Raw genomic sequence first — 20,963 nt, forward strand, 5'->3', positions numbered from 1 at the left:
CTGCTCAGGAGCCGGAGCAGGCGGTAGGGTAACGGGCCTGCGGGGTGGGTGGGGAGGTGGGGAGGGAGGGGGAGGGCAGGGGCGGGGGGCGCCGCACCGGCCGCGAGGGGGGAGCGCGGGCGGGCGGGCGGCCGGAGCCCGCACCCCCGGCTGGGCGCTGGGGCCGGGTCGCCGCCCGGGGCGGGGGCGGGGCGGCCCGGGGCGGGGCGGCGGGCAGGGCTGGGATTGGGGGGTCTGGTCCAGGGGAGGGGTCTGGGGGGACCCGCGGGAGGGGCGGGGGCGGCTGGTATGGGCGCCTCCCACTACCCTTGCCTGTCTCCTCGAGCGTTCCTGGGGCGGGATGGCCCAGGGATGGGGGACGCCTGGGACAGCGTGTTTGGAGGGGTCTGGTGCGCTTGAGTCCGGCAAGGCTGTCTCTCCGCGTGGGGCCGGGTCTGCTTACATATCTGGGCTCCTCGCCGCTGTTTGAGTCGCCTACTGTGTGCTTCGGCCGCACTTGCCCTCTTTGGAAGGGGCAGCTAACAGTGAAGTGAATGGCTGTGCTAGGGGGCCCAGTGCAGAGCGTCCCTTGCGCGTCGCTGGAACCCGGCTCTTCCACCTTTCTGAGAACCCAGCCCTGCTGGGTCGTGTCTCACTGTGTCCAAAGAGGCCCTGGGAGGGAGAAATGCCTCCTGTCACCCCATTATCACCATCAACCTTGCTCCTGTCCGTCCCCACCCCACCCCCACTAGACTAAAGCTTGAAAGGAACCTTGAAGCATCGATGTGATGATAGGAGCCCAAAGGTCCCTGCTGGACCCACAGTCACTGTCCCCCTTCTAAATAGAACTGAGCAACTAGTACCCGCAAAAATAACTACATTCAGCAACTAACTACCTGAGGAACGAGGACTTGGACCCAAGCTACCTAGCCTTTCCCCTTCTGAGTTCCATGATGTTGTCCTTGAGCAGGTATCTGGTGGTATCTGGTGTCTTGTCTCAGCTGGAAGGAGGAGGGTGCTGGTGAGACGGTAAACTCATCTAAGCCTTTCCCAGCTCTCACCTCATTGCTTTCTTCATAGGGCTTCTGGGAACCCTGAGCCACTACTTTGTTTCTGTGGGCACAACCTGGGTGGGCAGAAATTTCCTGGGTCAGGTATTTTTGAGGAACAGGTGGAGCCATTGATGTCCACCCAGCTGCTGCCTTCACCCCCCAGCCTTCTCTCTACTGACCCTCTGTGCCTCTGGGGTAGAGCTAGAGGGTCTGGTGGCCCTAGGAAGCCTTCAGAGGCCAGAGGGAGGCAAGCAGGTCCTTGTCAATCAACACACTCGGGGTCTGCCTGCCTCTCCCTTTTCTGTATCCCATCTTCCCCCACTCCCAGCTGCAAATGCAAGCCCTGAGCAATATATAGAAGGGTGAGTGCCAGGCAGTCCGTCTCAGCTGCAAATGCAAGCCCTGAGCAATATATAGAAGGGTGAGTGCCAGGCAGTCCGTCTCAGCCCTGCAAGCACTCAGCAATGCATAGGACAGGTTCCATGGAGTCCCTCTGAGCCCTCCTCAGAGAAGTAGACTTCCTGAGTCCATCTGTGATTGCCTTCATGGATTCTGATCCTCACAGACCTGAAGGCAAGGGTCTTACCAGCTCCGAAACTTGCAGCTCATGCAGAGCAGGGCAGAATTGCTCTGCTTGCAGTGTTTGTTGGATGGATGGATAGGGGGAACCTGGCTGAGCATTTAGACTGCATTCCACCCATGGTGACTTTCCCAAGGAGACTTGACTTCACCTGCCAACAGATGATAGCCAGACAGACAGACCAGTGATTGCACACTTGTATCTGGTAATGATTTGGCAGGCATTAGCTCCTTTCAACCCCACTGGGAAGTCCATGAAGGGGAAGACAGGTCAGAGGAGCTCCAGTGTCCATAGGGAAGGGCAGCCCCTTTCTTTGGCGGGGGTGGGGTGGGGGGGGGGCTTGAGGATGACTTGTCTGCCCCTTTTGCATTGCTCCAAGCTGGCAAAGGTGATGTCTGTTTGCTCACAGACTTTGCTTCATGTGCTGTGAATAAGAGACCCTCAAGAGTGTTTATTTTTGAATGTGTTAATGAGTGATGCCTAAACAAACGGAAGGCCAAGGATCGACTCCTGAGAAGGAAGGACCTTCTCCCCACTTAACACGGCGCTCTGGAAATAAGCTTGAGGAACAAGAAACAGGTGGGGTTCAGGGAAACCAGCCTATCTGTAAAGCCTGGGTCCCAGTTCCTCCTCCAGTGTGGATGTATAGGGTGGGGCACCTGACTGGCACCAGGTGTGAGTAGCCTCCGAGCTGAACCTTAGTGATCCACATCCACACTCCCTTCCCTTCCCCTCAGCAGACACCAGCACGCCCCCTCTCTCAGAGAAGGGTTCCAGGTCAGGGTTTTACTCTTACTTTCTATCTCAGCCTCCCACCTCTGAGAGACCAAATTCTTTTACATGTGGAAACTCCCAGGAACTGGATGGAGCATCACCCAGATCTTCGGGATTCTTCTCGTCTCCCCAAAATTCCTGTCTTTGGGAGGCAGGGATAGATGGGTCTCCTCCACAGTAGGCACCCAGAGCAGACGGTGACTGACAGATGCAAATGTTCCGCCAGGCTCCCGCAGGCCACTCTCCCTCCCTCCCTTGCTAGCCTGCCTCCCGGCCAGCTCCCTCCTTCCTTTATCTTATCAAAGCCCGGTAATTACAATTGCTATTTTGTTTCCTTGAATCTGCAATCAGAGCTCCCGCGCCTAGATGAGGGAGCGCCTGTCATCCTGATCTCTGAGTGACAGCCTGGCCACCTTTCCCGGCCGCCCCCACACTCCGCAAACACAAACACACACACATGCACACACTCCCTCCTGCAAACACAAACACACACTCTTTGCCAACACAAACGGCCCTCTCTGCAAACATGCGCTCGCCAGGACCCAAACGCACCCCTGGCCTAGCCACAGGCCCCTCAAATCCACACCCAGGCCACCAAGCCTGCAGGTCGCAGCGACTCACGCTTCCAGTGCTCAGCGTTCAAAGTGCTACCGACTTTGCAGATGGTTGAGCTGCAAATGCCCACTACTGCATTAGCCATGTAGCACCGAGACCGAGAGCCGCCGTTCTTCCCCGTCTCCTACCCCGTCTCTACCCCGTCTCTACCCCCAGTCCCGGGCTGCCCCTCTTTCAGCGTTCTCCAGACACCACCTATGCCTACATCCTGCAAGCTCTCTGAGGCCAGAGAATCGACAGCATTCCTGTTGTGTACTGAGAGTGCAGAAAGGGGGTATCCTGAAAAGGTGTGATCTGGAAGGAGGGAAAAACAATTCCCAAGTCTGTCTGCGCCGCGCCACAAGGGGCCAGGAGACTCCTGAACTAGAAGGCAAATGTGGATTGGGCTCCCACTGCGGGCAGGACCCAACTGGAAAACAGGCAAGAAATACAATGGGCGATCAGCGGAGTCACAGGGGGTAGACACTGATGGCGGGGAGGTATGAGCTAAGGGTAGATGAGTGAGGTTGGAAGGTTTCCGGAGAGATGGCTAGTCGTTGCACTATGCACGTACCAAGGCGTTGGAGGCAGGAGCCGAAAGGAGGTGGGAAAAAAAAAGGGGGTGACACCAACTAACTTCTCTTCTAGCACAAGTGCTTCGCGTGAATGAAAGCATATATGCATTCAAAATTTAGCGACTTATTCCCGCCTATTTCGCCTTAAATTTAGCGGTCCTTGGCCCCTAGGGAGTTACGACCACGAGCGATTTTAAACACGCCCACCAGAGGGCGCGAGTTCCGCCTTCCCCTCCAGACTCTCCGCCAATGGCTCCTAGCCGCCGGGTCGGTGGTGGAAACACACCTGGAGGTAAATCCTGGCTTGGAGAGGCACCCACGACCCTGATCTCCGAAACACGAAAGGGAGTCTTTTGTCTTCCACTTGAGAAAGGGAGGTTGAAAACTTACCCCTAACTCATCACACTGATAAGGAAAATCCACTTCCTCTCCTCTTAACCCTATCCCTGGAGCCCAAGCAGCCACCCACTCCCGGTTTTCTTGTTTCACGTACCTAACACCGAGGTTAGTTAGGCACTACTTCCTATACTGTGGGGACACTCTTGAAGTCAACCGCCTGCCCCCAACCCAGCCTCTCTGTATTATCGAGAGGTCAGCTGGTGTGAACTGGCCTGATTCTCTCAGGTCCTGTTCTCTGTCCATCCTCAGCTTGTCTGGGGAAGTAACCTTCTGTTTGTTTGTAGGGCCTCGATGCCCCCCCCCCCAACACAGCTGAACTGCTGACCCCAGAGCTGGATGCACAGTCCTCACACAGCAACCCCTTTCTCTTCTGGCATAGCAGTAGCCAGTCCCCAGAAACACCTGATTCTAGGGACGAGACGGAACGGCGGAGTGCTGGGGCCATTGCCCCTCAGTGGAGGAGGCCGACTCCCATGAGCTCCTTTCTGCCCCCATATGCCAGGCCACCCGGATTCTGGTTTCCCTGTCACCCAATCTGGCCAATTCCCTCCATCTGGCCCTGGGAATCAGGTTTCTAAGGGCCCTGATCTACTCAACCTGCCTCAAAGACCAGAAAAGCAAAGACGGGTCCCCAGCCCACCCCTCACAGGCCCTCTCCCTGGGCTGAGCCCCCTCATGGGGCTAGGGATGCACATTCCTCAGGTTTCTTAAGCCCACTTATCTGTCCCTCGCTGCCCATCAGCCTGAGTGCTGACAGAGGCCCAGACCCCTTGTTTGGAAGCTGATAACCTCCTGTGACGGCCCTCCCCCACCTGGGAACACGGAATAGGCTGGAATGGGAGGTCCCTCTGCTGCAAGGCCCTGGGGACTAGGATGCCACATTTTCTCACCAGCCCTAGAGTTAGGACCACCCTTTGTACTGCCACAGTGCCACCTGGTGGTCCCTAGGGAAATCCCAGTGTTAGAAAAAGCCACACAAGAATTGCAAAAAACCATACACCACTTTATTTAGATCTTTATCTAAAAATGTAAAAAGTGTTAAAAATGTTTAGTTTGTTTTTTTTTTTTTTCTTTTTGCAGTGCTGGGAATTGAACCTGGGGGTTCACAAAACTTTCAATCTGGGCAGGTGGAGGGGGGGGGAGGTTGGGAGAGACGTCATTCACCCCAACAGAAAAGGGAAGCTTCAGGGAACCTGGAGGAGCAAACACAGGGCCCTATGGAGAATTCCTGCCCCTCAGCACCAGCCCGACCCCTCCCACTTGCCCCTTCCCAAACTCTCCTCTTCAACGAGAGAGAAGCATTTACAATTCTTGAAACGTGTCCAGGAACATATGGTGCATGACGCCTGCAGCGACCAGCTAGCCAACCTGAGGAAAACAGCAAGCGGGAAGTCAGTATCCGCGTCCTCACCGGCTCCCCTTCACTCCCCAGATCCGGCTGGGGTCCCCTCCCCCCTCCTACTCACCAAAGAGGGCTACGGCCTGCCCCCGTGCTTCTTGGCAGGGAGGACGCCACACAGCTTGACTTCCTCCTCTTCACTGTCCTCGTCCTCACTTTCTTCTTCAGAAAGATCATTGTTCATACAAACTAGTGGAGACGCACACAGCACAGACAGGAGGTTAGAACCAACCGTCCTCCACACCACAGGCCACTTCTTCAACACTGTGGTGCTGGGCTGACAGGGGACCCCTTCTTCCAGCGTTCCTTGGTCTAGATAGGGAGAACTGCAGATACTAAAGTGAGGGGGGAGAGCCCACCCACAGGAGCTGCGGCCCCTGGGACAGGTTACAGGAAGTTCATAGGCGTGAGTGGGGCAGCGAACCACAACCTGGGATGCAGGATGCACTAGGGGGGAGGCTGGGCTGAGGTAGGAGTGGAGAGGGAGGGGCCTGATGAGAGAGAGGCCCGTTCTTCTCACCAATCCGATGCCGACCAGTGATGCGCACAGGCCCAGAACCCGACTTCAGGCGGAAGGTTACCGGGGGTTGGAGCTGGAAATCATCCAGACTCAGCTGGAAGACAAGATCGGAGGCTCGATGCACTCGGACCCACCCGTCTGGAGGTCGATGCTCACGTTCTCGAGGCAGTCCCCCGCACTCCAGTGACCGGGGGGCTACAACTCACCATGGGCTGGCAGGATAACCTGAGGTTGGCCACAGGCACCGCAATCTCCTGGTTGTCGTGATCCCGGGCCACAACTTCCACCACGTTACACTCGTCCTTGGCCCCCTCGGTGAGGCACAGCTGACGGGGTACACAGAACCTCAGTCTCACGTGAGGGCTGACACCAAAGAGAAGGCATCTTACCCCGGTCAGAGCAGCAGAGGAGCGGCGCGCCGAGGGCAGCCCGAAGGGACGCCCCGTCCAGGGTCCCCCAGCTCCCTGCACCTCCAGCCCCCCTCCGGCCCCTTACCATGTTCAGTGCCAGCACGTGTTCCGTATCATCCTCCTCCTCAACCTTGAAAGTGAAGGAGCGGGTGTGGCCGGAGAGCTCACAACCTGCAGGGGCCCAGGGCGCTCGCGTGAGAGGTGCGCGCGTGAAGGGGACGGCGCGGGGTCGGCGGGCGGGCGGGCGAGCGCTACGGCCGCGGATCCCTCCCGCTCGGCCGTGTGCTGGCGCGGGCCGGCCGGCCATTTAGTCGCCCAACGTCTCCTCCTTGAAACACGTGGGCGGGCGTCCCTCCTGGGCCGTACAGGCCGCGGGGGGCCAGGGCCAGGGCTGGTCGGTCAGGCAGGGAAGGCGAGCAGCCCTCGGCCCACACCCACGCCGCGCAGCCGCGACCCTCAGCCCAACGGCTCATCAGCCCCGTGCCACCCCCTGCCACCCCCGTCTTCAATACCGAAAAAGAAACTGTCCATGGTGACCGGCGCCGGGACCCTCGGGCCTCCCACAGCCCCAGCCCGGGCTCGGCTCTCCTGGTTCAGGAACGCCAAGGCGGCGGCGGTGCCGGCGGCCATGCTGGAACGGCGGAGAGGCCCCGCCCCCCCACGCACCGAACGCGACACCTCGGCCAGTTCCGGCCCCGCCCATTAAAGGAGCCGTGCGCCGCGAGGCTCGCTAACCCAGAGGACCAGAACGCGCCATCCACCTCACAGGACTCGGGCCTCGGGAGGCATTTTCACGGGAGCATCCTTTCATCCCCACGGTCCTGAGGGCTCTCATTTCTCTAGCTCATCACATTCAGTGAGACCCTTTCTTCCTCCCGGGATTGTCATGTAGAGATGTTAGTGTAAACCTCCTGTCCTAGAGAAGTTGGGGTTCAGAGCAGCCTTTTTACCTTGCTGAGGAATTCCCACCCACACCTTTGCCCTGAGCAAAGGACCCATGCTCAGATGTGGGAATCAGCTGCTGTTCCTATCTAAGCTCCCACATCCCATCAGCTGAGGCACATCCTCAAAGAACAGGCTACCTCCCTCCCTCCCACACCAACACCCCCATTGAAGGAGACTAACCCGTGCACCCTACTGGATAGAAAAACTCAGAAGAGACCCCTCTACTTTACAGATTTCACCTGTAGCGAGAGGGCAATTAATTTACTTAAAAACCAATGTACTTTTCTGAGAAAAACTGGAAGATCTTTGCTGGGGAAGGCAGGAGGGGAGATGTCTTCAAAATCCAATCTACATTTAAATAGCTTTGGAGGGAATACTTGCGTTAGCTGAGGCATCAGAGATGAGAAAAAGATGGAGAGCAGAGACAAGGCAGCACACCATCACACAAATTCACTTCAAGTTTTATTTTGCCTCTTGCATGGTCCTCAGACAGTTTTACAGTTCGTTTTCTACAGAAACTGAGCTGTGATCCAAACAAATCAATGAAATGGCATTTCAACCTTAATATTGTTCATAACCATGAAGTTGGCATAGCACTTTATCCTAGAGCGATGATGGTGTAGACCCAGACATGTTTCAGTTATTTTCAGATCATCCAGAGTGATTATTGAAAGCCAACATAAAATAAAAAGCAACTTGCTTAAAATTCCTGATTCCATATGAAACTGACTCCAAAAGCCTCCAGATAAAAGCTGCTACCCCACTAGGGACAGGGATGTATTCAGAGAAAGGTGAGGAACACTGACCGATCTTCATCTCTAGTAACTATTTTGCCCTTCACCTCAGCCTTCAAAACCAAACTTGATTTCAGTTTTCCGACATATCCTTATCACAGTTAGGTTTTACCCTAAGAGGCTTCTTCTTAGTAAGCACTCTCCTGGGCCTCAGCTGGAAGCCACTAGGTACACTAGATACAGCGCTAAATTTAAGACTATTTCAAAAGCTCACACTGGAGTTCTACAAAAGAAAATGTTTCAAGTTTCTTTTTCTCTCTCCCCACTCAGCTCAGAGTACAAAGGCTGATGGAAATCTAGAGGGAAGACAACAAAATACTGCTGACATCTGTGGAGAAGTTACCAGCTAGTCATGATTTAAAACAAACCCGCAGAGACCACCTGCCAGCTCCATGCTCAAAACCCTTAAATTCACCAAATCTAAATAAAATACACGAAGTTTTCAGAGCCTCTGATTAAAAGAAAAAGTATACTTATGGTTAACATATACTTATTCTTTCTTTTAAAAATTAGATACGAACATGCAATTAAAGACTGATTCGATTAAACCAGTAGTTAGCAGGTCTGGAGAGAAAATGACAGCTGTTCCAAGGGCGAACGAGACCACACGTCAGTCCCTCTATTTACCCTTACTTGACAACAATGTCCAAACATTTCACATGCGGATCTGCTATGAAGGTTAATTTCCAGAAGTAACTGCGCTTCCCAATAGATGTGAGTCATATGAAGTTAGACACTCATACCCCAAATAGTCGTGGCCTATCCCTATGTGGGAGGCACTTTAAAGACTAATGTAAAGGAAATCTACCATCCACTGGGTTACATTATTGAAAGTGCCATCCTAAACCAACACCTTTCATTTTCAAAGGAAAAAAAATATAAAAACAGTAAACAAAAGAACCGTCAGGTTACAGCTAGTCTATATACAAAGAAATTTACAAGTCTGTCAATTTAGGCCTTTGCCACAAACAAATGCACATTTGTCCCCACAAAGCACGAGTGCCTGAATCAACATTGCAGGAGATAGTTAGCCAGAGCTTTACAAAAAGCAGAAACATTGCCCCAAATTGGAATCCACTAAATCTTTCTCATTCCTGCCATGTCTCCAAAGAACAGAGACATTGTTCAGCACATCACGGAGAATAAAGAGCGATCTTCATTACTCTTAGGAGAGAAACGCAACCACACTGGATGCAGAAAATAGTGCTGACTACATTTATTTAAGAACCCCGTAAGGTCCTGATACCTAACCCAAAGGAGGGGCCCCCCACGTCTGTTCCACACAGGCTTTGCAGCAGTACTATCTTCTTCCAACCAGTGAGCGGTCTGAAAATGTGATGTGAGTTCTACAGTCATCTTGTTTCCAAGTCAACCAGCTCATCTGTTGCCCGTGCAGAGACTGAACTGTGTGAAGATCTCCACCACCAACCACAAGGTAGGGCTAAGACTTTGGACAGTTGACAGTGCCAACCAATGTCACAGGCTTCGACCAAGTATGACCACATCCTTCGGAAAGCCTTCCATCTTCGCGATTTCAAAACAGCCTAACTTGCTGTAAAATTCCAGAATCCTTTTATCATCTGGTCTTACTTCACAGAAAGCCCCCCGGGATCCTAGAAACAAAACAAAATGTTTTAAATGTAAGTAAATATATGATATAACCATGAATCATAATGTTTAATATAGATAACAGCTTTCTCTAACCCTAAATTTTCTATCATTATTTTTAATTATTTATTTTTGGTGGTGCTGGGGTGACCGAGCTATAGTCCCAGCCTGACAATTGTGGGTTTTTTTTTGTTGTTGTTTTTGGTTTTTCAAGACAGGGTTTTTCTCTGTGTAGCTTTGTGCCTTTCCTGGATCTCACTCCGTAGACCAGGCTGGCCTCAAACTCACAAAGATCTGCCTCTGCCTCCCGAGTGCTGGGATTAAAGGCGTGAGCCACCAACCACCCAGCTGACAATTTTTTTTTTTTTTTTTTTTTTAGTAATTTCTTTTAGAGACAAGGTTTCTCTGCATAGCCCTGACTGTCCTGGAACTCACTCTGTAGACCAGGCTTGGCCTCGAGTTTACAGAGATCCAACTGCCTCTGCCTCTGATGTACTGGGATTTCAGATGTGTGCCACCACTTCCCAGCTTAAATTCTTTTTTTGTTTTTCAGATAGGGTCTCACTGTGTAGCCCTGACTGGCCTTGAACTCACTGGAGTAGGCTCACTCTGAACTCAAGAGATCTACCTACCCCTGTGCTGGTATTAAAATCAACAGTGAGTGAGTGAAATTCTTTCCACAAAGAAAATTCCTTGAGTAATGGGTATGGAAAGTAAAGGTAAGTTCTTTTAGGAAGCCATGAGGCAGAACCTATTCTAGCCTGTGCCATGCCAATATATCCAGAATGCTGAACACTGTCTTAAAGAATGACTTCTCTTCTGTGTGTGTGTTTAGGGGAGGGTTACAAGACAAAGTCAGAGGACAATCTGCATGAGTGGACCCTCTCCACCATCTGGGTCCCAGAAACTGAACTCAGGTCATTAGGTTTGGCAGCAATTGCCTTTAATCAGCAGGCCCATGCATATTCTTCAAATTTAATGTTTGTGATATTTAGTCATAAGTACACACGGAGAATTATCTTCTTTTAAAGTTAAAATTATTCTGCAAAGTGAATGCAACCAATTCAAATAATGTATCAACGCAACAGTGAGAAAGGAGTGTTCTTTTTATTCCTTTCTTTCTATAGGGTCTCACTCTGCAGACCAGGCTGGCCTTGAACTCAGAGATCCACCTGCTTCTGCCTCCTGAGTGCAGGGACTAAAGTTATGTGCCTCCATGAATGGTTTACAAGATGCATTTTTTTATTATCAGTAGCTATCTGGGAGGCTAAGTCAGGAGGATCACAAGTTCAGGCAGGTCTCAAAACTGAGAGACACTGTCTCAAAATGAAAAATAAAGGGGGGGGGGCTAGAAAATTGACTCGGTGGTTAAGAGCACTTGCTCTTGCAGAGGACTTGGGTTCAATTCCTAGGACTCACATGATGGCTCACAACTGTCTGTCATTCCAATACAAGGGGATCCCACACCTTCTCATCTCCCAGGGCACTAGGCATGCACATGCACAGCACACAGAGACATATGTAAACAAAACACATAAATATTTTAAAAAGAGGCTGGGGGGGGGCACTGGAGAGATGGCTCAGAGGTTAAGAGCGCCGACTGCTCTTCCAGAGGTCTTAAGTTCAATTCCCAGCACCCACATGGTGGCTCATAACCAATTGTAATGAGATCTGGTACCCTCTTCTTCTATGTAAATAAATAAATCTTAAAAAAAAAAACAAAAAAAAACAAGGCCGGGCGGTGGTGGCACACGCCTTTAATCCCAGCACTTGGGAGGCAGAGCCAGGTGGATCTCTGTGAGTTCGAGGCCAGCCTGGTCTCCAAAGCGAGTTCCAGGAAAGGCGCAAAGCTACACAGAGAAACCCTGTCTCGAAAAACCAAAAAAAAAAAAAAAAAAAAAAAAAGAGGCTGAGGATACATCTCAGTAGTGTCTGCCTATTGATGCCCTAGATCCAAATCTCCTAGGTGCAAAATGCAAACAAAACAATTTGGGGTGTGGGTGGGGAGTGCTAGGGATAGAAACCAGGGCCTTGCGCATACTAGGTGTTTTACCACTGAGCTACACCACCAGACCTCTACAGCTCTGAAAATGGCTTGATAAACTAGTTACTTTTCTACCAGCCAAGGGCTAAACTTACTGAGACAGACTTACTATGTAGCCTGGGCTAGCCCAGAGTTTGTAACCCCTTACCTCAGCTTCTCAAATTCTGGGATTATGTATACCACAATGTTCAACCTTAAAATTTGTTCTTACATTTTTAAAAGGCTGCTTAAAAAATATTCAAGAACTATCACCTGTGGCCCTTAGAATCTAAACATCATCGTGCTCTATAAAGATTTTTTTTCACAGCACTAATGGTGAAGCAAGGAATTTTCCAAGGCTCCATTTATGTAATATACTCCAACAAAAACTGCATCGAGTTTCTTCGTTAGGTTAATTTAATTTTCAACCTTTATGGGCCTCTGAACAAAATAAATGTAGTATCTCATGTGTTCATTTCTAACTGAAGCTCAAAATTAGTATTCATGCTATACGAGAACAAAAGCATTTTTCAATCATCACTGCACACTACTCAACTCTTACACCAGTACCAACTAAAATAAGCAGCAGGCCAGACACTTAAGAGGACAAGGCAGGAAGACAGCTTGAGCCCAAGAATTTGAGGGCAAGCTGGGCAATGTATTAAGACCACAAACCATCCCAAAAAAAACGCACACATAAACACGGGGGTGGGGTGGTGGTGGTGGTGGTGGTGGTGTCAGTATAACTGAAAAAATTATTTTTCATAAAAATTATATTATGTGTGTGCATGTGAAGGCCAGGATGCTCTGTGGCGCTGGTCCTTCTACTTTGACAAGGATTCTGGAGACTGAACTCAGGCCAGCTGGAGTCTTAGAAAGACCCGCGTGCCATGTCCTGTGTGTGGAAGTCAAAGAACAACTTCAGACGTCAGTTCTCTCCTCCCCTTTCCGTGGTTCTGGGGATCGAAGTCAGCGATCAGGCTGCTATCTCTGAGCAGCAAGGGCCTTCATCCAGTGGGTCCTATTCCCCGCCCCCATCTTGTGTTACTGTCACCCTTTCCCAAACCCTGCTCTAGGACAGGCTGTGACAAAAAGGGCAAAACTAAATTCACTCTTTTGAAAAAATACAGGCCTGGTGAGATGGCTCAGTGAGTAGAGACCAGCTACCCAGCAGGCCAAGCTGAGTCTGAGCCCCAGGACCACATGTAAAGTAAGAGCATCAGCTCCTACACGTGTTACACCCATAAACACGCACAGTAACACCACCCACAACTTGTACTCACCATTAGCCTTCAGTGAAGACAGGAGACAAGCCATCATGCTTTTAGCAACACTCGGGTCAGTGACTTTCTTGTGAATATCCATTTTTATCAGAGAAGGGAAGTTGGCAAGGAAAGTTTCTGGCAAAACCTCTTGCTCTTCATGGAAACTCAACATTATTTTCTGCAAAAAACATTATTAGAATCTTTTTTGACTTTCAAGTTACTTTTTTTTTTTTTTTTTTTTGGTTTTTTTCGAGACAGGGTTTCTCTGTGTAGCTTTGCGCCTTTCCTGGAACTCACTTGGTAGCCCAGGCTGGCCTCGAACTCACAAAGATCCGCCTGCCTCTGCCTCCCGAGTGCTGGGATTAAAGGCGTGCGCCACCACCGCCCGGCCGACTTTCAAGTTACTTTTATCTTTATCTCAGAACTCAGGAAAGGAAAGCAGTATTAACGTTTCCAGCACAGAGAGAATGAATTAGTTTACAATTCTAAAAGGTGTATCCATGGCCAAGTTTGGTGGTGCTCACCTTCGATCCCAATACTCAGTTCCAGACCACGTAGGGAGAAACAGAAAGACCCCATTTCCAAAAATAAAAGACGGACGCACGCACGTATGAAGATCAAGTGACTCACTGTCTAGAGGGCCTGACAGATCAGGAGTTAACACCCGCTGCACAGCTATGAGGGCTGGAGTTCAGGATCCCAGCTCACGTGTAAGAGGAGGCGTCTGGCACATGCCTATAATAACCCTGGTTTGAACAGGCTGGAGAGAGGGCTAACTTCCCGCCTAGCTGAGAAAATGTGAACCCTAGGTTCAACTAGCCTCAAAGATATAAGCAGCAATAAAGGACTTCCATACTCATTCAATGCCGAGTTCTGGCTTCCACGCATGCACACAGGTATACACACACACACATAGACTCATACAGACACATACAAAAATAAATGTTTAAGAACTAAAATGGGCTGAGCGGCAGCAGTACACGCCTTTAATCCCAGCATTTGGGAGACAAGAGGCAGGTGAATCTGTTAGTTCAAGGCCAGCCTAGTCTACACAGTTCCAGGACAGCCAGGGCTGTTACACAAAGAAACCCTGTCTCAAAAAGAAAAAACTAAACTGGTTTGTTTAGACCAGGCATGGTTGTTCACGCCTGTACACCCAAGTCCTGTAAATTTAAAGTAGGGCCTGGTCTACAACAGCAAATTTCAGGAGTGCTGGGCTACACGAGGAGATTCTGTCTCAAGAGACAGAAAGGTAATCTAACCTGGACAGAAGACAGTGACAAAACATTTGCTTAGCATATGTGAAGCTGGAAACTCAATCCTCTGCTACACACACACAGACTTGAAAAATCTGGGCGGCGGCGGCGGCGGCGGCGGCGGCGGCGCACACCTTTAATCCCAGCACTTGGGAGGCAGAGGCAGGCGGATCTCTGAGTTTAAGGACAGCCTGGACTACAGAGCCAGTTCCAAGGACAGCCAGGACTACATAGAGAAACCCTGTCTTAAACGAACAAAAATCTAAGGCTTGACATGATGACATACACTTTTAATCCCAGCATTTGGGAGTCAGAGGCGGGTAGATCTTTGTGAGTTCAAGGCTAGCCTGGTCTACAAATTCATTCTGGGGGCTCCTAGAAGCTGCAGGGCTGCAGAAGGCATCACTGAAGCAAAGTGGACCCCCATTACCAAACTGGGCTGCTTGGCCAAAGACATGCAGATGTTACCTGTAGGAAATCAAGCTGTTCTCCTAGCCCATCAAGGAATTTGAGATTACTGACTTTTTCCTAGGAGCATCCCTTTAAGGATGAGGGTTTTGCTTATTTCTGACAGTGATCTGTTTTGCAGATCCAGGCCAACCAGACCAGGCTTCAAGCTTGTGTCACTAATGGGAACTCACTCCAGTCCTGGTGGTCCTAGACGCTGAGCTCCAAGGAGGTAGCTATTGCTATCCAAGGGGCCATTACCTTGGTCAAGCTTTCCATTGTCCTTGTGTACAGGGAGTATAAAACTGGCAAGGCCCCACTGTCCCATGCAAGGTGACAGGGTTCTGTTCCTGCTCCCTGGAAGCCTACATATCAACCAGGGCTGCACTGCTGCCCAGGGCACCTTGGCCAAGGCTTCTTGCTGTCCGAAGCCCCCAGTCTTCAGACAGAGACTATGTTCACCAAGTCTCCCTATCAAGAATTCTCCAACCATCTTGTGAAAACTCATACCAGAATCTCCACTCCAAAGACCCAGGCTCCAGTTGTGGCCACCACATAGGATTGTTATACAAGAAAAATAAACTGAATTAAGACTGTTAAAAAAGACAATCAGCTGCCAAGTGGAGGGTATTTCCTGTAACCTTAACATTTGGGAGGTGGAAGGAAGAGCATCAAGAGTTCAAGGCTAGCCTCAAATTCCAGGACAGCCTTGACTACATGTGACCCTGTCTCATAAAAACAAAAATAAATACTGGAAAGATGGCTCAGCAGTTAAAGGCTCTTGCTGCCTTCCAGAGGACCCCAGTACCCAGCCACATTAAATTCCGGGTGCACAGAACACACGTAGACAAAACACCCGCACACATAAACTCTTAAAAAATTCAAACAACAAACCAGGCAGTGGTGGTACACGCCTTTAATCCCAGCACTGCAGAGGCAGATGCCAACCTGGTCTACAAAGCGAGTTCCAAGACAGCCAGGGATGTTATACAAAGAAACCCTATCTCGAAAAACAAAAAACAAAAAATAGACAAAAAACAAAAAAAACTAAAAATAAATAAGCACTAAGATTATAACTGTGAGTACATCACACTAAAAAAAACATGTTAGTCTACACAAGGCCACAAATTCAATCCCAATCAGCATAAAAGCAAATAAATAAATCTAGTTGAAAAAGCCCTGAAAAGCTGGGTGTGGTGGCACACACCTTTAGTCTCAGTACAGAGGAGGCAGAGGCCAGCCTGGTCTACATTAGTTTTCCTTTAAAAACAAAAAAATAAAAGCACTGTAAACTTTTTTTTTTTTTTTTTGGTTTTTCGAGACAGGGTTTCTCTGTGTAGCTTTGCGCCTTTCCTGGAACTCGCTTGGTAGCCCAGGCTGGCCTTGAACTCACAGAGATCCGCCTGGCTCTGCCTCCCAAGTGCTGGGATTGAAGGTGTGTGCCACCACCACCCGGCTCTATTGAGCAATCTGAACGTTGAGATCCACTTAGGGCAGGCTGGACCTTGTAGAAGGAAAATGGTTTGCCACTGCGTGTGATTTAAGCCACCACCGGCCGGCAACACTGTAAACTTTTAACTCTTTTTTGGTTTTCTTAAGACTAATTTCCCTTGTCACTCTGGCTAGCCGGGAACTCATTGTGTAGACCAAGCTGGCCTCAAACCATCTGCCTCTGCCTCCTAAATGCTGAGAAGAAAGGGTGTGTGCCACCATACCTGGTGATTTTCACATTTTAAATTCTTTAAATTATCAAATATAAAACTATTATATTACCTCAGCCTCTGAGAGCTCCTTGTCACCATTTGGCTTGGTGTACTTCTCCTGCATGAAGGGAATCCAGGAAATTTTACATTTTTTAATGAAGGGGGTCACATCTACAGTGCCCAAGGCATAACCACAAATGCCATCTTCATCTTCTAAGACGAAACAGTAATCCAGGCTGAGGGAAAGCAGCCCTCCTACTAACCTGCTCAGAAGGAAGGAAGCCAGAGTAAGCATGTAAATTATTAACACAAAATTCACAATTCAGTGATACAAGGTCCAACTTTTTTTTGAGACAGAGTTTTTCTGTGTAGCCTTGGCTGTCCTAGAACTCACTCTGTAGACCAGGCTGGCCTTGAATTCAGAGATTCACCTGCCTCTGCCTCCTGAGTGCTGGGATTAAAGGCGGGAACCACCACTTCAGGCAGGTCCAACATACTTAAGTCTATGAAAACTACCTTTCCAATAAAAGAAACTGAAAAATGACATACATTCATTTTCAGATTTCACTAAAACTAAACTGGAACTTAACAGGCTTTCTATCAACACCTCCCCTTAAGCTGCTATATGAAGTATCTATTCCCCAAACCAACAGGCATTACATACTTGTCTCCAATAAGGTCCGGCTGACTCTGAAAAGGTAAGCCTACTCCATCATCATACATTTCTCTGCAAATCTTGTACACGGAAGCCTGAAAATATAATCTAGTTAGGCATCACACCAACAAATGTCAAAAAGAATGAATATAAATAGCCATGTGTAGTGGTGCACAGAGGAAACTGAGGCAGGAGGATTGCAGGTTGATTAATGGGCCACACGTTGAGTTTGAGACAACTATTAACCGTTTCAGAAAATAAATTACAAATCTAGGAAGAGAAATGTGTGGCCTATTAGAATCATCACCTGGGGGTGGAGTTGGGAGAATCACTTTTTGTTTCTGATTTGTTATTTTTCAAGACAGGGTTTCTCTGTGTTACCCTGACTGCCCTGGAACTCACTCTGCAGACCAGGCTGGCCTCAAACTCAGATTCACCTGCCTCTGCCTCCCAAGTGCTGGGATCAAAGACGTGAACCACCCCCACCTGGCTAGAAAATCACCTTTAATATTACTGAGATGGACATGAAGCTCTGTGATATATATATATAAATAAAATCACCTAGCATATGCAAGGTACTACACATTTGATACCTAGCACTAATTTATTAGGTCATACCGGTAAAACTAGTTAGAAGCAGCAGGGCATTAATGAGAACTGAAAACTTTTGCTAGAATCCTTTAGTTTTTATTACTTTTAAAACTGTATACTCGTTCACGTGAGGGGTATGTGCACTTGAGGGCAGGTGCTCTGAGGCACCTCATGCCCAGGGAGCTGCCTGGAGAGGGTGCTGAAAGACTGAACTCTGGTCCTCCTTTGAGAAGAGGATGGCTGTGTTCTTAACCACTGAGCCATCTCTCTAGTCTAGAGACCAGTTTTGAAAGTAAACTGTGGATTCAAAAGCCAGTCAACTTTTAAAAAGACTCTCAAGCTTTTTTTTTGGAAGACAGGGGCTCACTAGATAGCCCAAATTTGCCTGGACTAGATCCTCAGACTTAGACTCAAGTTCTTGGACTAAACACCAAGGGCCCCAAGGACCTACTAGTCTCTACTTTTTGCAACAATAGTTCCACAATGCTTTAAACATGTTACCTTCTTTAAACAGACTTGCTTACTTTCTTTCTTTAAATAGCTGGTTGTCAAAAGCCATTTAGTATAGAAAATTAAAGGACATAAAGAGAAAATCAGTTAAAGATAACAAATAATTAAGACACACTGTTTTGTAATCCCTACTGTGAACTAGACATTTTATTTATTGAACTTTTTTAGACAGGTCTCACTCTATAGCTCAGGTTGTCCTAGAACTCACTATGGCCCAAGCTGGCCTTGGCCTTGAACTTGCACAATTCTGCCTCAGCATCTTGAGTGCTAGGATTATGACCCTGAACTATCAAAACCCATCTCTCATTTGACTTTTTAAATAAGTACTTCTCTGCCTCCCCTAAATCCTAGGGATTGAACCCAGGAATTGTATGTAGTAGGCAATGAACTCTTGCTATCTACTTATCCCCAGCACTCATTGAACTTTCAAGATTTAAAATTTTGTTTATGTGTGTGCGCCTGCACCAGTGAATATATGTACCATATGTGTGCAGGAGCCCATGGACCAAAAGGCAGCCCTCAATCTCTGGAACTGGGCAGTTGTATGAGTTGCCACATGGGTGCTGGGAACTGATCTCTGGTTCCTGCAAGAGCAGAATGTGAGCTTAATTAAGGAGCCATCTTTCCAGTTCAAACTTTTTTTTTTTAAAGACAGGGTCTCACTATGTAGCCCTGGCTGGCTTTGAACTCGAGATCTGCCTGCCTCTACCTCCTGGGTACTGGGATTAAAGGTGCATGCCAACAGACCCAGCCTTTTGAGTTTTTAAAGGGAAGAATTAAAGGACTCAGCTCAAGTTATTAAAAGTTCTCAAGGAAGGGCTGGAAAGATAGGTCAGAGGTTAAGAGCACTGGCTGCTCTTCTAGAGGTCTTGAGTTCAATTCCCAGCAACCACATGGTGGCTCATAACCATCTATAATGAGATCTGGTACCCTCTTCTAGCATGCAGGCAACAGGCAGAATGCTGTATACAAAAATAATAAATCTAAAAATAAATAAAACTAAAGGAGGTAAATGCCTTAAGCCCCTCCTCAAATTTTTACCAAATTTATCTCTCCAAGGTTTTAGTTAGCTTAAGAGCTGGGAGTTCAGTCAGAATTCTGATCTGCAATTCCCTCCACCCCCAAAGGGCGGCATGTCTAAAGCTTGATGCTCAGATGACAGGCCTCTGAAGGCCCTTCTGGACAAAGCAGACAAACTTCTGAAGGGTGCAGTGGACCGACTATGTGCTGGGAGTTGGGGGCAGCAGCCTCGCTTTGGGCTCTTCTGCCGCGGCACCATGATGGAATGAGATGATGGAGCTGGCCACCCACAAATTCCAACCATGAACCAAAACCAAAGAATCTTTCGTTTTTTCTTGGTTTTTGATGTTGTTGCTGTTGGCTTTTTGTTTTTTGTTTTTTTGAGACAGGGTCTTACCATGTAGCCTTGAATAGCCGAAAACATACTATGTAGACAAAATGGGTTTCAAAACCAGAGATCCACTTGCCTCTGCCTCCCAAACCTGGCTTTCTAGGATATTTTGGAAGGCTGATTAACACAAGTCTGATCCCTAACCCGTAAGTACACAAATAAATGAATAGCAGCGGAAGACACAAAAGTAATTCTTGTAACCATCTAATTCAAAGGGAAGCTGTAAATAAGCACATAACCATATACCAAGTTGATAGGCAGAAAATTACCTCATCTTTAGGAAAATAAGGTCTGATAGTATATACTTTGGAGGTAGGAGTCAGTGGGGGTGGTTGAAAAAAGAGATCATTTGCCCCATCAATTGGCAACAAACGCTGCAGGAAGGAAAAAAAGGGAGAGAGATTAGTACTGAGAATACATCCATTTCTTTCAATGAGTGTGCACTGCAGATTACCAACTTAACATTAACTGGCTACTGCAGGCAGACCTAAAGAGGAGGGGTGCACTACTCTTTACTAATATAATACCTCTTTCCTGGGGAAGGGGTGTTTCAGAATAGAAATTACCCAAACTGACTTACACGGCTTTAATGGCATAGTAATAGAAATTTAATTTTATAATCAAAACAAAAAGACTACTCCAATTATGACATAAATATGTTTTAAAAACCAATCTTAAATGCACCATCTTTCTACTACAAGATGGCAGAACAGACTGTGAGGAGGAGAGGTTTGGTCTGAAGAGGGTTATCTGTCCAGGAGACGCTTTATCCCCAAAGCAATGCGCTTCAGTTTGCTGTGCGCAGCAGAGCACCTGTGGGGGGAGAAAAGTAGAGCACCCGAAAGTCCATGAACAAATCCCAACAGCAGGAACACTTTTCTATTGTTAAATCATCGTGTACTTAGTAAGTAACCAAGGACCACCCTTTAAGCCCTTTACTGTCCACTTGCGTAATAAGCCATCGTTTTTGCTCATGGAGTTTCCACTGGCAGACAAGCATGCGCGCATTGTGCATTGCGGGCGCAGATTAAATGCTGTGCGACCTGCAAAGAAACAATGTGAAGTGTGTACCTAGAGCCGCTGCGCTTCGCAGGCGCGGGGGGATTGACAGCATCTCCTTCAGAAATTACTGTGAAAGAGGAGGAAAATTTGATTTAAAATCCAGCTATGTAACTAAATTGAATTTGGGACTAGAAAGCCTTCGGCAGACCAATCCTTCCAGCCATCTGATGCGCAACATAAGGTTTCTCATAAAACAAAGAAAAATGTCAATTCAGTTGTGAATTCATATTGATACCTGGAACTCTCCTGCTAGACCACCTCTAAAGGCCCAGGGTTCTTGGTCTCCAATTAAGAACTGTGCTGAAGAATGACTACGACACCCTGTTGAGATCAGATCCAAGCGGAAAACGTTACGAGAAAGGGGATTTCCTGGGGTCTCAAATGTCCAACAAACTAACACACACTGGAAAT

The 20,963-nt window shown here is 48.4% G+C and overlaps 2 protein-coding genes across 2 annotated transcripts in view; both read right to left on the reverse strand.

Annotated features, from left to right (window-relative positions):
- Window positions 1-4,935: 4,935 nt before the first annotated feature.
- Window positions 4,936-6,940, reverse strand: Npm3 (nucleophosmin/nucleoplasmin 3). Its single transcript, XM_028891162.2, has 6 exons — window positions 6,795-6,940; window positions 6,368-6,453; window positions 6,079-6,198; window positions 5,873-5,966; window positions 5,420-5,541; window positions 4,936-5,321 (listed from the first exon to the last, which is right to left on the reverse strand). Exons 1-5 carry the CDS (start codon window positions 6,910-6,912, stop codon window positions 5,429-5,431), a joined length of 531 nt encoding a protein of 176 aa, XP_028746995.1. The 5' UTR covers window positions 6,913-6,940; the 3' UTR covers window positions 4,936-5,321; window positions 5,420-5,428.
- Window positions 6,941-7,672: 732 nt separating this feature from the next.
- Oga (O-GlcNAcase) overlaps window positions 7,673-20,963 on the reverse strand; it is a 36,597-nt gene continuing 23,306 nt past the window's right edge. Inside the window, exons 11-16 of the mRNA XM_028891191.2 lie at window positions 20,788-20,873; window positions 19,760-19,864; window positions 16,988-17,073; window positions 16,394-16,586; window positions 12,936-13,095; window positions 7,673-9,634 (exon numbers count right to left, since the gene is read on the reverse strand). Of these exons, the coding sequence (XP_028747024.1) occupies window positions 9,498-9,634; window positions 12,936-13,095; window positions 16,394-16,586; window positions 16,988-17,073; window positions 19,760-19,864; window positions 20,788-20,873 (767 nt within the window). The 3' untranslated portion in view covers window positions 7,673-9,497. The remainder of the gene's footprint in view (window positions 9,635-12,935; window positions 13,096-16,393; window positions 16,587-16,987; window positions 17,074-19,759; window positions 19,865-20,787; window positions 20,874-20,963) is intronic.

The sequence above is a fragment of the Peromyscus leucopus genome, chromosome 1 (genome assembly GCF_004664715.2).
Source record: "Peromyscus leucopus breed LL Stock chromosome 1, UCI_PerLeu_2.1, whole genome shotgun sequence".
Classification (NCBI taxonomy): domain Eukaryota; kingdom Metazoa; phylum Chordata; class Mammalia; order Rodentia; family Cricetidae; genus Peromyscus; species Peromyscus leucopus.